Genomic DNA, 14,802 nt, shown 5'->3' with positions numbered 1-14,802 from the left:
GCAAAGCAATATCAATCCCACCTCAAGCCCAAGTTGGCAAAGGCTGCACTTGTGTTATGACTATGAAGGCGTGGAGATCAGACCTCATAACAATTACTTATCGTGTTGCTCCTGAAACTTCAGCACTCTCCGTGCAGACATGGTTTATTAAACAAAACTGATATCAGAGCAATAACATATTATTCTCACATACACCACGGCAAACCACTAGGTTGAAAGCTAAGTCAACAATTAAGGGTCGTGTGCAGAAGTTGCAAGAAAGGAAAAATGGCGTTTAAATCTCAAATGTACCTATGCTAACTTAACACGATATAAGGATATATAGGAGCTATACAACTAGCGGTAGTCAGGGATCACTGGCCCTGAGGAATGTCCCAGACCCGTTAGTACTTCAGAGTAGGGCAGAAACATGTCGGCCTAACAGAGGCGATCTGGGCCATTGCTCTCAACCCACCATCTCACCTCAGTTTTTAAGAATGCCTGTATTCCATTATGAATAAAGGTGTCACACCGAGGAACTTCAAGATATTTTTAATTTTCTGATCTGGATCACTCCTTTCTCCAGTAGCTTTTATTTAAGAACTCCCCCCTGATCTGAGTCCAATAGGAAGTTAAGTCGCCATGTTGGCACTGTCCTACCAGGGTGTAGAGAGGTCGTAGGTGATGAAATATGGCACAAATATGTGTGTAAGTCCACCTCTTCCATAAGGATGGACTTCCCCAGGCATCTGAACTGTATTTCTCTATTGTCCGTGTAGGATTTTGACTTAGTTTCCTAGTTAGGATCACAGTCAAGTATATCTGACAGCTATCATACTTTGTGTGGTTGCAGTGACTCTGCTCATTCTCAATATATGTACTATGCCACATAATACTGTACAAATCTAGAGGCAAAGCGAGAGTGCTGTACACAACTGTGTTTTTTCAATTGGGCTGTGCCGAATAAAGAAGAGAAGGAAGGCTGCAGCAGGGATACAGAATCAAAGGTAAGAGATTACAGTGAAGATGGAAAGGGCACTGTGGTGCAGATTACAGGGAGGATAGAGTAGGCAAAGAAAGTGGCAGAGCCTCATGTTGTTTTCCAAAGGGAGCTAGTAGAAACATTTTTTTTTACATCTGAGTGGTTGCAACAACATGCAAGAGATGATGCTTTAATGCAAAGTAATTAGTAAATGAGACCAATAAAATGTCAATTAGTGAATTTCAAATAAATGCAGCTTTTAACCTAGAAAACCAATTACAGTAGGTAGCATCCATTAATTTCCCCAGTGCCCCATGTCGATGTCGTTAACCACCTGTGCAGAGGAAAAGCGCATCCCACAGTTTCTGAAATTAATTTAACAACTCCACGTTTTCTTGGAAGGCTAAGGATTTATAGTCCATACTTGGTATGGTTTACAGAATACGGACATACCATTCTTACCTATAAAACGGATGTGCAAATGTGCACTGGTTCTACAAGTTGGATCCATGGCATACACCATAATATAATCAAATTCATAGGAACACGAATTTCAGAAACTCACCTTGAACATTGGCCTCACGTGCTCTAAATGTGTTGCACTCGTGAAAGGAGCCTGCACGTGGCTCACTGCCTCCATTAAGGCTTTTGCAGTTTTAGCCATCTGTTCCATTTCTAAGTTATATAACAGTCGTCTCTGCTTCTCGCTAGCTACATCTATAATAGAATATGATGACCAGTTAATAATGATTGTTATGACTTATTGGCAGATGTAATTCATTATGACACACCACGCTGCTCATACTGTTTAAATGAATACACTGCTAAAACATGCAAATATTCATGCTCAATCTAATATCAGTTATGAAGACGTTGCTCCTGCTAAGAGCAACAGAAAAGCGGTGATTCATTTTCTATTCAGACTGGATTAATCTGCAGGGTAATTCTTTCAGATACAGTTTATGTAATCTGAATAAAGCATGAGGTAATATAAAACAGAAGGAGTCTGGGACAACAGGGAGCAGCAGAATAATAACAAAGTACTACAGTATACACAATGGAAGAACTAGAAGAATCATATCAGTAGCAAGAGGAGCATTGATAGTGCGGAAAAATGTACACTCCTCTGAGAGGCAACAGCAAAGTGGGGGGACAAACGCAGAAACATAAGGAGTTCAATAATTAAATCAGAGCATATAGGTAGGGGAGGGAGAGGGAGAAGCTGCAGCAGAGACAGAAGATGGGGTTGAAAAAGACATTTAAAAAAAGTTGGACTGGAAGGATAGGAGAAAGCAATAGGCGAGCAGAGGGGAGAGGGAGTCTTACGCTTACAGTAAGAAAAAAACATATACATTCCTCATGGAGTTAAAGCAACAACAAACAAGCATTTACAATGCAATGGTTTCGCCTTTGGAAAAGTTAGAGCTTTTGGCATTGTAAATGACAAAATTTGTATTTATGTGTTGGTTTTGAAAACAAATAAATAAATGGCATTGTCATTTACATTGCCATTAGCTTAATCTCTCGCAAATGTGAGACCTATTGTACCCTACGGACGAGCTCAGCAGACAGCAATTACTACCACACACACACACCCAGAGCCACACACACCCAGAGACAGCCAGACACACACACCCAGAGCCACACACACACACCCAGAGCCAGCCACACACACACACACCCAGAGCCAGCCACACACACACACACACCCAGAGCCACACACACACACACACACCCACCCAGAGCCACACACACACACACCCACCCAGAGCCACACTCACCCACACTCAGGAGAGCAAGCACAGCGAGGGGGCAGGGAAGCAAGCACAGCGAGGGGGCAGGGAAGCAAGCACAGCGAGGGGGCAGGGAAGCAAGCACAGCCAGGTGGCAGGGAAGCAAGCACAGCCAGGTGGCAGGGAAGCAAGCACAGCCAGGTGGCAGGGAAGCAAGCACAACCAGGGGAAGGGGAACCAGGGGAAGGGGAACCAGGGGAATGGGAACCAGGGTAAGGGGAACCAGGGGGCGGGGGAGCAACCCACCGAGAGCCACACACACCCACCGAGAGCCACACACACCCACCCAGAGTCACACACACACACTCAGGAGAGCAAGCAGAGCCAGGGGGCGGGGAAGCAAGCACAGCCAGGGGGCGGGGCAGCAAGCACAGCCAGGGGGCGGGGCAGCAAGCACAGCCAGGGGGCAGGGGAGAAAGCACAGCCAGGGGGCAGGGAAGAAAGCACAGCCAGGGGGCAGGGAAGAAAGCACAGCCAGGGGGCAGGGAAGAAAGCACAGCCAGGGGGCAGGGAAGAAAGCACAGCCATGTTTCCAGTGCATGGCTATTCTGAACAAACCACACGTGAGGGTGTTACCATCATAAATTGATTACTGCAAATATTCCTCTCATAAATGTATAGCTGCTAGCTCCAGTAATGTGGATGCATATAAATGTTGATATCTTTTAAAAGGAAAAATGTATACAATTAATTTTTAACTGTTTTGAATTATTCCTTGATCAATTCGTACTGTGATAACTACTTGTACTTTTATGCATTTACTAAATGCGAATAAAGTTATTTGACTGATTGACTCAGTTCGTCATCCCACCTTTGTACCAGCGTCAGAGAAGGACTCGACATTACCTTTAATACGTAGCTCACACCTGTGACACACCTGGCACATTTCCTCCTTGCCTAGTTAAAATGCTCCCTAAAAGTCCATAATGCGCCACATGATGTCATGACGTGAAACTCAGGGCAACATGTTGCACACCCAAGTCTGTTCCATGCCAAACACAGCGATGTGAGCATCAGAACCATAACATTTGGTGACATTTTGTTCTAATGCCATGCTAGGTACCATGTACGCATTTTAATGCACACTGTTCCATGGAGCTGCCAACCACAATGACATGCTCAGCCCATTCCAACTCCTTAAGGATCCTCAGCAGAGGCCTGGTTTCCCTTATGCCAACTCCAAAAGTTCACTTCATCCTGTTTTGATGCCAAGTCACGCTAAACAAATGCCACGGTGTCATGATGCCAGCCCCAGAGTCACCTTCATCACATACCAGCCGGTCCTGTGGCTATTCCAAGTGACACAATCTTAACACCAACCGCAAAGACACCATCAGCACATGCCCCTTATGCCAGCCACGCAGACATTCAGCCCATGCCAGCCTACTCTCATGTCAAACCCAGAAAACACTCTTCGTATGCCATTCCTCGTTAATGCCAACCTCAGAGTAACACTCAGCATGTGGCTTCCTACCTTATGGCAACTGGAAAGACACATTCAGCACGTAATGCCTACCTCAGAGGAATACCCAGGACATGCCATGGTGCCCTCATTCACACCCATGCCTACTTTGGGCATGCCATCTTAACTTAATGACAACTCATGAAAGCACTTGGTACATTCCATCCTCTCCTTTAAACACCTCTGAACTCTGCCAGGTGGCCATGATGCCAAACCCAGGGTTACATTCTGCACATGATGCGAGCCTGTCTTAATGACAACCTCTGAGGGCACGATCACGACATGCCACTCTGCCCCCCTTACATCTTGCTCAAAGTCACCCACAACACATTGTACATCCCGGATGCCACTGGAGAGGCAGTTCAGAGTCGCCAAACAAGCACCTCCTGACAGTAGTGCCCCGGGCCGCCACCCGCCATCAGCTGCCCCCTTACCGGTCTGGGCGCGCAGCACAGGATCCCAAAGGTGAGCCAGAGCAGGGCACGCTGCGGCGGTGGGCGCCAGGGTGCCATGGTGGCGCACCCTCCCGCGCTGGACAGGACGCCGCCTGTCGGCCGGAACTATCCCTTGCTCTCCGGATTCCCCAACCAGGTTATGCTCCCTACGACAGCCCTGCAGCGGCGAGAAGCCCTCCTGACGTTATCTGATGCTGGGGTAGGGGACCCTCTTCCACACAAGGCACCTCAGACTCCAGCCATGCTGTCTCCGCTCTGCACCGCAGGGTTCAAATCCCTCCCGGACTCACACGCCCCGCTCTGGCAGGCAGTCAGTCAGCGGCACGCCACGCCACAGCAACTCCACGCTGTGCTCGTGGCCAGGGGCAGCGGAGTGCTCGAGGAAGCGCCGTGACTAAAGGCAGGCCCAGGCTGATCCTTACCTGATCGCTGCTGCCCTCCTCCTTGCTGCCGGTACGGATTTGCGGTGGGGGCGGGCACCACAATGTGCCCCGCGCCCCCTCCGCTCCACCCTCGTCAGGCTCCTCTCCGGTCTCCCTCCAGGCATGGGAGACCGGCAACACCGACAAAGGCTTCCCCCAGGCAGGGGGAAGCGGCAAACAGCAAGGCTTCCCTTTCCCTCCCCCGGGCTGCGGGTGCGGGACTTCCGGCCGGCCGCGAAGGGATTGGCCGGCCGGCCAGGTACTTCCGGGTCGCCGCGGGCAGCGCGGCGGCCCTCGCTAGGCAGGCAGGCGGGCAGAAATCGCGAGGTGGGCACTCGCTGGTGGCGTGAGAGGACACGGACGACGGGAGGGGGCGGGAGAGGACACGAACGGCGGGAGGGGGGCGGGAGAGGACACGAACGGCGGGAGGGGGGCGGGAGAGGACACGGACGGCGGGAGGGGGCGGGAGAGGACACGGACGGCGGGAAACGTGCACAGGACAGCAAGGGCGGCGGAAAGGCACACGGAGGGGGCGGGAATGGACAGCGCATCTGAATTCACTTTCAGTGAAAGGGGAGGGAACGGGAAAAAACGTAACTCCGCCCTGGGAAAAAATCTCCGGAACGCCCCCGAATCTGGTCCAGCCTTGATGGACAGATCCGGCACTCAATGGCTAGCCTCCATTTATGGAGCTAACCAATGAGAGCCGGGGGACGTTCCAGGAGTCCTTATTGACGACATAGGATTTCACCTGCGCTGAAGAGCTGCGCAGAGCGCAGCCTTCGGCAGGCGAAACCCAAAAAGGGAAAATGTTACTTAACCTGCAGGCATCTGTTTGTATAGTAAATGACTGTAGATTCACATGCTGCGCGTACTCCTGCCATCTAGTGTTGGGCTTGGATGTGTGCAGCTTGATTTTCTTAAAACAAAATCTCTTCAGTCACGAGGTTTATGGTGGTTTTTCCTAACATCTTTCATTAACATGGGCACCAACTCCATTTTAGATTGGCTTTAGTCCAACGGGTGAGAGTGGTATGAAGCAGTATAATTAAGTACTGTACATGTGTATTGCTAACTAAGTAAATGTAGAAGAGAAAGAAAGAAAGAAAGAGATATGCAGCCAGAGTCACAAGTGTCCAGGGAGCAGGGGGGTTACATGTGAATCAACAGAATTACATGCTACGAACAGATGATTAAAGCATAAGTAATATTTTCCGTTCTAAACATATGTTGCTGTAGGTGCACATGCTCTATGCAGACTATAAAGCAGTCCCTCTGTTTAAGTGTTTGCTAGTGGGTGGATGAATCAGATGTGTGAAAAAGGTTTTTTCGGACCGTCTGCCCAACTAACAAAAGATTACTGTCTAGCAAGAACATCCACATAGTAATGTTTGGTAAATGTGTGTGGCGTTAACCAAGTAGCGGCTGTACAAATATAAGCTAACAGGATGTTTCTAAGGACAGTCTTGGAAGTGACCTTTTTTCAAGTGGAGCTTGCCCTGTGGGAGCAGGTAAAACTTGCTTGGCTTTAAGGTAGCAGGTGTGGATACTAACCCTGGGTGGAGTTCGCTGAGTTGCACTATGCGGAACTCCGCGCAGTGCAAAAAAAACACAGCCGCACTGCGCGGATCTCCGCAAGCGGCGGAGTACGATAGAAAAATGCCGCTCGAAGTGATTGCACAGTGTCCGATGCTTGTCCGCACTGAGCAATCATTGCGAATGACACCTTGCATAGCGGTCCCTGCTTTCTTTTTCTGATGCTCGAGTAGCGGCAGCTTTCTCAACGCGAACGGGCAGTTTCTCAATACGAGCATTTGCGACCACTCGCAATGAGAAACCTGACCACCACCCCCACCCGCGTTGAGAAATCTTGCCGGGAGGTTGATTTTCCACGCTCCCGTTCGCCAACTTGATGTTGACGATCGCGTACAAGGAAAAATCTCACCGAGAGGTTGATTTTCCTCGCTCACGCTCGCCAACTTGATATTGACAAACACGAGCAAGGAAAAAAACTGCGAGCTCCGCGTAACGCGGAGTGCGGAAAACTCCGCAAACTCTGAGGGGAGTTCACTACCCAGGGTTAATGGATACACCTGACTATCCAGCTACTAATCCATGCTTTTGAAATAGGTTGACTATTTTGTGGTTGCAAAAAGCTATAAACAGCGGGTTCGCCTTACAAAAGGAATTAGACCTATCAATGTAGTACATCGTGACATCTAAAATATGAACGGCTCTCTCTGCACCTGGCTGGGGTAGCGGAAAGAAGACTTGGAGTTTTATGGTATGGTTTAGATGAAAAGGAGAAATAGCCTTGGGCAGAAACTTTGGATTGGTTTGTAATACTACTCTATAGGTGCAACCCTGAATGTAGGGTTTCTGTAATTTGAGTGGTTGCCACTTACTATTGTGCCTGAGTGAGGTTATAGCCATTCAGAAAGCAAGCTCCCATGATATGAACTGTAAGGGCAGGAATGCAATGTCAAAAAAGTATGCCTCATGAGTCTGATGAAGACTGTCTTCAGGTTTCATTGAGGGGCCGGTCATGAGGCCCTCCTTGAAAGCCTTGATGACCAGCCTACGGATTAAGGAAGAGTATTGCTTATTCTTCATGTGAATGGCTATAGGGGATAAATGAAGTCTTATGGAAATGTATGCTAACCCTGATATTTGTAAATGAAGGAGGTAGCATATGATGCCCGAAACTGAAGGGTTCAAAGGACCAATATGCTTTGAGGTACAGTGGAAGACAAGCCTCTTTCATTTTTCTGCATAGCAAGCTCGAGTAGTAGTTGGTTCGCCTGCTTCCTTGAGGCTCTCCAAGTACTCTTGTGGAAGGCGTAGGTAGCTGAACTCAAGTATCTTAGGTGGCAGATTGCCAGGTTGAGCTGCGTGGGGTCTGGTTCGCAGATCTGTCCCTTGTTTTTGGTGAGAGGGTCCACTCTGGGAGCTTCTCATGGGGACTAATAGACATTTTGAGTAGAAAAGAGTACCAGGCAGATGAGTATATCACTCCAGCTACAGAGTTTCAAAGCAGGAATGTATTAATGGACATACAGTAAGTCACATTCACAGAAAGACAAAAACAGACTGGAACGGAATCACCACTACATACAGACACACATTTTACTCTTGAGATTAAAATTTGGCTGCCACAAAATGCCAGTTCATATGATTGGCCAATTATCAACCTTGACTACAAGCGGAAGTACACTACAGGACTCCCCACCTAATGAGAATAGTTTGCCACTATTGTTAGCCATTATCTGCAGAGACATGGAGCATGCCTAGTGCACTACTCTAGTCCACTGAGGGAAAACACAGATAAGGTCAAAAGGCACAACACAGCAGGGTGCAACAACTTTTCAAAGCTATGGAAGAACATCTTTCCCAAAACTTAGCACCTTTCCTGTTCCTAAAGAAGAAATCAAAGTAAAAAAATAAGGAAGGATAGTAAGAGTATACTAGCCCCATCCCTGCAACTGTGCTTAACTCAGTATTACTAATCAATATACATAGACCATTGAAAACAACTCCAGGTTTTTAAACACTAATTAAACAACTTTGAAGTGTCCATTTCCACAAATCTTACCATTAGTTCACAAGAGATTATTTCCCAAAGTGAATATACTGGATCTCCAAAAGATCCTATCATTTAAAATTTCTATTCAGGACTCGCAATCACAGAAACCTTACTCCTAGCCATACATAAAGCATTAGAACGTCGCTGATGATGGGAATGAACCTTTCAAAATGTAATCAGGGAACCGTTAAAATCCAAATGATCATGGCATTTTGCAAGTGTCCAATTTACCAATTCCTTCCAGGTTGTTGGTAGTGTTGCAATGATGAACAACATTTTTCATATAAAAATAGAATCTTGGATGATACCTAGGTAGGTTTTTCAATTCACTAAATAGTACAGATGCAGAGCTATTGGTCATAGTGGATGACATGAAGATGGAAATGGAAAAAGCCACTGTTGGTCCCTGGGACTGATGAACATTTTGGTGGCCTTCCACACCTGAGCTCATGCCACTATTCGATGAGACTTATCAAAAAGTACCCTTGGCTTAAGCAGAAACCATTCATCCTTGAAGTACATAAACATTTAGGTATAGTTCCCACATTATAAACTGCGCTTCAATGGATCACATCATACAGTAACGTCACCAATGCCACAATAAGCACCAAATATTTTCTTCAATTAATCTTAGTCCTGTTTAAATGTATACCTCCAAATATGAAACTGTAAAGAATCAAATGAGGCTTTTACTAGGCATATATTGGCAATACCTCAATATACCAAGTGGAACTTCGCAGAAGATGGTACTAATGGAGCTTGTAACTGCAGAACATTAACATATGCAACTGTATCTGGGCATCTAACGCAGTAGGTAAGCCTGTGTCTGGTGCAGGGAATTTCCTGAGCTCAGGTGGACACCTGCTATGGCAACCACTGCATCTTGGCACATAGCCTACAGGTAGCAAAACCATTACTGTTTGAAGTAACAGCGATCAATTCCGGAGTTCCACAAATGTCTGATCAGTCAATTACAGTATGTACATAGGCATCATGATCAACATTTTAAAAGCTTAAAATATCACGCACCACATACATAGACAACACCCAGATTTTAATCAGCCGTGACCCAGAAGTATCTAGTATGCAGAGCATGACATGATGCCAAATAAAACAGATCTAAAAACTAAGGTTAAGATCCATTTTGGATCTTAACCCAAGCGGAAGCTCATTCCACCTTCATGTCTAAGTTTTCCCACACTGTGAGTATGCCTCCAACTTTTACATAGAACAGCTGATTGTCTAATGATGGCTGCACACAAATATGGCCTTAATCTTCCAACACATTGTAAAGGGCGCGACTTGTACATGGCTTTTGGATCACCGTATCACAAAGAGAAGGTAACAGGCAGCTAAAGAAGTCTTCAGAGTGTAGGGCTGACATGCTCATGGAAACTCAAATTATCCACAACCCAGTTTTCAGCATGTTTTCAATTTATTTCTGCAATCAACCCAAAGCTTTCTTAGCTACCGGTGTAATTTAGCAGCAACAGTAGTTCAGTCTTGAACTGATGACAGCACCAGCAATCAAATATGAAAGGTTTGAGTTTCACCAATAAATAAATATAAAAGCTACTAGTTTCGGTCAGATTAATACCCTTATCTTTGAATGAAAAATACTGGACAGCAAACATAACTCTCAAGGCAGGGGGAAATCCATTGCCACCTGGCAGATCTTGTGAATACAGCTCATATGACTTTTTGCTGTGCTTAAGCCCATAAACAATAACTCTTTTGCTTGCATTTACAGCAAACCAGCACTTCAACATATGATTGGACCTCCTCAAACTGGACAGACTGACAGAGTCAGAAGCAAAGTCATAGCACTGAGGAATCACCAACTGCCGACATGACACATATAATTTCTTTATATGAAGGTGAAGTTCTGTTCTATGTTAAGGGCCTAACCGTTAATCTTTCTGACAGTGCTGATCTGACAAAATTTGGAGATCTCTCTGGGCTGCGAGTGAGTTGCGCTGAATCTTGAATATTCCCCCTGGTGTCCACTATGACCCAGACTCCTACTGATATGTGTGATGGCCCCTTAAGGTAGGAGGACAGATCCCTCCGCTACTTAGGAATCATGATTTTCTATGCAGAGTCGGACCTATTGGACAGTAAGTAACCTTATTGCGCTGGTGTTCTCCCTCCGGGCTCAGGCCACCTTTAGAAACTCCTTTGGCTCTCTGTGAAGGGAAGCATAGACCTTGTGAAGATTATCATACTTCCCAAGTCAATGTACTATTTCGCCAATCTCCAAGTGATTCCCCGTCGGACAATCTTTAAGGATCTAAATAAGATACTGGGGGACCTCATATGGCATAACAGTAGACAGAGCAGCCATTTCTAATTTACAACTCCTACCGGCATTTGGGGGCCTAGGAGCTCCAAATTTTTAATTGTACTTCCTAACGGCTCATTTACTGTGGCTGGTCTGATGGTTGGTGGGCCACGGACTGGAGGACACTAGTATAGTGGTGCCCTCTCTGGATCGATCGGCTGTCCTGTCTCTCTTGGTACCAGGGGCTCACCCTTCACGGGCCGCCATACCTGGTGCGGGTGGCAGTGCATAGTTTCCGGAGGGGTTGTTGCCTCAGCTGGGGTTCTCCCTATTACCATCCCTCCATTCCTTTTCTCGGTTTCCCTAAAGGGACCTGATAGTCTGAAATCCCACATTGATTATGAGAAGTATTCATTCCATTACATTCAGGAAACTACTGGAACAGAAAGCCATCCCTTTGAGAAGCGTATCCAAAGCAAGACACATGTTTTTGTTATAGTGAGTCTCTACTACTTCCTGTTACTGAGACACTGAGTTTAAGTTCTTCTGCATAATACACAAGTCTTATTTCAAGAAAGGCCCAAAATTCAAGAATGATAAAATTTAACACTGAAAGCCAATCAGAAGCATAAAACCAACAACCGGTTAAGCTGAGCAAAGATTACTATGTATCTTTAGGACACGAAGGTTACAACAGAGTGCACCAACCTGTCAGAGGAGCTGACAGGTAGAGTGGCTACTTGAGCTTCATTAGAGCTGTGAAGACTTGCTGTTTTTCCGAGTAAGGATACCGTTTTGTCTGTTCTTGTAAATACTCTGAAATGTGTGACGATAGTGCTTGCAAGCCAAGGCTTTGAAAAACAGTTAGTATGAATAGCCAACAAAGCACGATCATAACAAATTAAAAAGTAAGTGATGGTCAGGATCAGAAGGCACAGTTATCCAATACCTCTGAATCCTTCACCTCAAGATTCCTAGGAAAATGTTTAAGACAAATACAGATTAAAAAGTAACACTCTCCTTCACTACCAGCAGTTGCAGTGTGCATAAAGACGGAGTGTGAAAACTCTAACTTAGTTACAGAGAGGTGTCAATAATTAACAGCACCAATGCAAAGAGCAAGATATATACGCTGAAAAACCAAGCTTCTAGTCATATATTATCTGGCTTAAAGCTGATGTGTCCCTACCCGAGTTCAGTCCCCTTGAGGCTAAGGTGTTCATGGGGGAATTGGGGGAACACAAGATTGCAAAAATCTATTGCACGCTTGTCACTAATCGTCACACAACACTTCCCCACACATGAGAGGTCTGGCAGACTGACCTGGTCCCATTGGACGATGAAGATTGGACCGAGGAGCTTGCGTCCCCGCGTGGTGCTGCCATTGCAACACGACTCCGGTACATACAGTTCAAATACATACACAGGGTGTACTACACAAGACATTGGCTCTGCCGGGCAGAACTCATTCACACCCCGCTTTGCTTGAGGTGCCGTGCGGCCGACGGTACTTTCCTTCATACTGTTTGGTCATGTAGATCTCTTTTGAAGTTTTGGCAGGATGTCATTACCTGTTTGGCACGGGTACTGGGGTGGGACGTCCCCTACACTCTCAGATTGACCCTCCTACATATTACAGACGACATTGGGGGAAATGTGTACAAACAACACCTATTGTTACTGGGCCTCACACTTGCAAAGCGTGACATCACGAAAAAATGGAAAGATACCTCCCCGCCCTCCTTAGGGGTCTGGAAAAAGGGCATAGATTTCTGCATGGGGTTGGAAATACCTATTTTTGCTGCTCGGGCTGCCCTCGGAAACTTCCCAAGAAATGTAAGAGATGGGCGAATTAACAGGGGATTTACTTCGAGCCCATTCCTGATCCACCAACAGAGTGATTTGAACATAGTTGATATGTGGGGATATACAGATGGTTGTGATGTAGACCCTTTAGTTTTGGATGGACCTTCTACGCTCTAAACTTACTATAGATTGATGGCAGAAGGGTGGGAGCACAAAAATCGAGCTCCTGGTATGGACGGACAACAACCATGAAAAAAACACTCCTTGTTGCCTCCCAACCAGCCCCTGGAACTTAAATTGCGCACTCACCGGATTTCCGAGCCAGACAAGCCTGTGTTCGAGTCCGGAAGACGAGGAGCACTGCCGTATCACACTCTGGTTACTTTCTGTGGCCTCATGGGTGAAAGGGGCCTCCCTGTCCTCTCTCGACCCCAGGTCACCTCCTCCCAGAACCGCAGGAGCACCGACAGGATCACCGACATCAGCAGACACGGGACACCCTTCACACATGGCCATCTGAAGTCGTCTATCCCACAGTGCACGCTTCAAATCGGAGTGCGAACGGATTCATCTCTCCGCCTCGCCTGTTTTTAAAATGGCGGCCCATCCAGGACAATTCGCCCCGAAGGTCTCAGCCTCAATCACTCGGGGGGGCTCCCTGACCGAGGCACAGGTGAGTCGCGCCGGCCACAAGCCCTGGAGACCTGTCTCTTGCCACCAATCGCTCACCTAGCTGCTCCCGCGCTGAACAGAGCCAATAACTCTACCTCTCCTCCTTGTCTGTCCTAAAAATGGCGGACGAGCAAGGACGGCCCACGCAGTAATTCCGGACTGCAACCTCTCTGGAGGCATTGTGAACCAAGCGAAGGCGAGCCGCGTCTGACATCGAGCCCCGGAGATTGCCTCCTGCCACTGCACTCTTCCTGAGTTATTCACTTTCCGATTCGGAGCCTTGCCTGATTTTAAAATGGCAGCCCTCCCAGGACAACTCGCCCCGAAGCTACCGGCCACAATCTCTCTGGAGGATCCTGGACCGAGGCGCAGGCGAGTCACGCCTGCCACAAGCCAGAGAGACTGCCTCCTGCCACCGACCACTCACCCAGGAGCTCTAGCGCCGAACCGGAGCCAATAACTAAACCCTGCGCCTTGCCTGACCTAAAAATGACGGCCCAGCAAGGACAGCTCACACAGAAATTCTTGAGTACAACCTCTCCGGGAGCATCCTGAAGCAAGCAAAGGCGAATAGCGCCGGACCACAAGCCCTAGAGACTGCCTCCTTCCCCCTGCCATCTCGCCTAGGTACTCACTTCCAGACCCAGAGCTCTCCATTTCACCTGACCTCAAAATGGTGGCCCAACCAGGACTGCCCACTTAGAAACTCCTGACATCGACCTCTTTGAGGGCGCCCTGAAAGAGGCGCAGGCGAGTCACGCCGTGCAACAAGCCCTAGAGACTGCCTCCTGCCCCTACCCTCTCTCCTAGCTGTCTGCTCCTGAACCAGAGTCCCTATTTTATCGCCTCCTCGCGCCTGACTTTAAAATGGCGGCCCATCCAGGTCTACACTTCTCGGTACTCCTGGAAGATCGCCAACATCCACGACAGCTTCAACTCCTCATCTGCCCCGACCGCAACAGACCCCACCCCGAACGCCACCTGCACCAACCAACTGACCTTCTGGTCCCACGTCAACGACGAAGAGACACGCAACTTCATGAACTCCATCCACTCAGGATCTCCATCAGACCCCTGCCCACACCATGTCTTCAACAAAGCTGACGCAACTATCGCACCCCAACTGCGGAAGATCATCAACATCTCCTTCAACCCAGCGACATTCCCGGAAAGCTGGAAGCACGCCGAAATCAACGCCCTCCTCAAGAAGCCCAAGGCAGACCCCAAAGACCTCAAGAACTTCCGGCCCATCTCCCTGCTCCCCTTCCCGGCGAAGGTCATCGAGAAAATTGCCAACATGCAGCTGACCCGCCACCTCGAGGACAACAACATCCTAGACCCATCCCAGTCCGGATTCAGACGCAACC

At 47.7% G+C, this 14,802-nt stretch overlaps 1 protein-coding gene across 1 annotated transcript in view; it reads right to left on the bottom strand.

The window, feature by feature from the left end:
• ARFGEF1 (ARF guanine nucleotide exchange factor 1) overlaps positions 1-14,802 on the bottom strand; it is a 972,411-nt gene that overhangs the window by 395,364 nt on the left and 562,245 nt on the right. The window contains exon 19 of the mRNA XM_078687191.1: positions 1,527-1,678. Within this exon, the coding sequence (XP_078543317.1) occupies positions 1,527-1,678 (152 nt within the window). The remainder of the gene's footprint in view (positions 1-1,526; positions 1,679-14,802) is intronic.

The sequence above is a fragment of the Lissotriton helveticus genome, chromosome 4_1 (genome assembly GCF_964261635.1).
Source record: "Lissotriton helveticus chromosome 4_1, aLisHel1.1, whole genome shotgun sequence".
NCBI lineage: Eukaryota > Metazoa > Chordata > Amphibia > Caudata > Salamandridae > Lissotriton > Lissotriton helveticus.
Note: the sequence above shows the minus strand (reverse complement) of the source record. Positions and strands in the feature narration are given on the sequence as shown.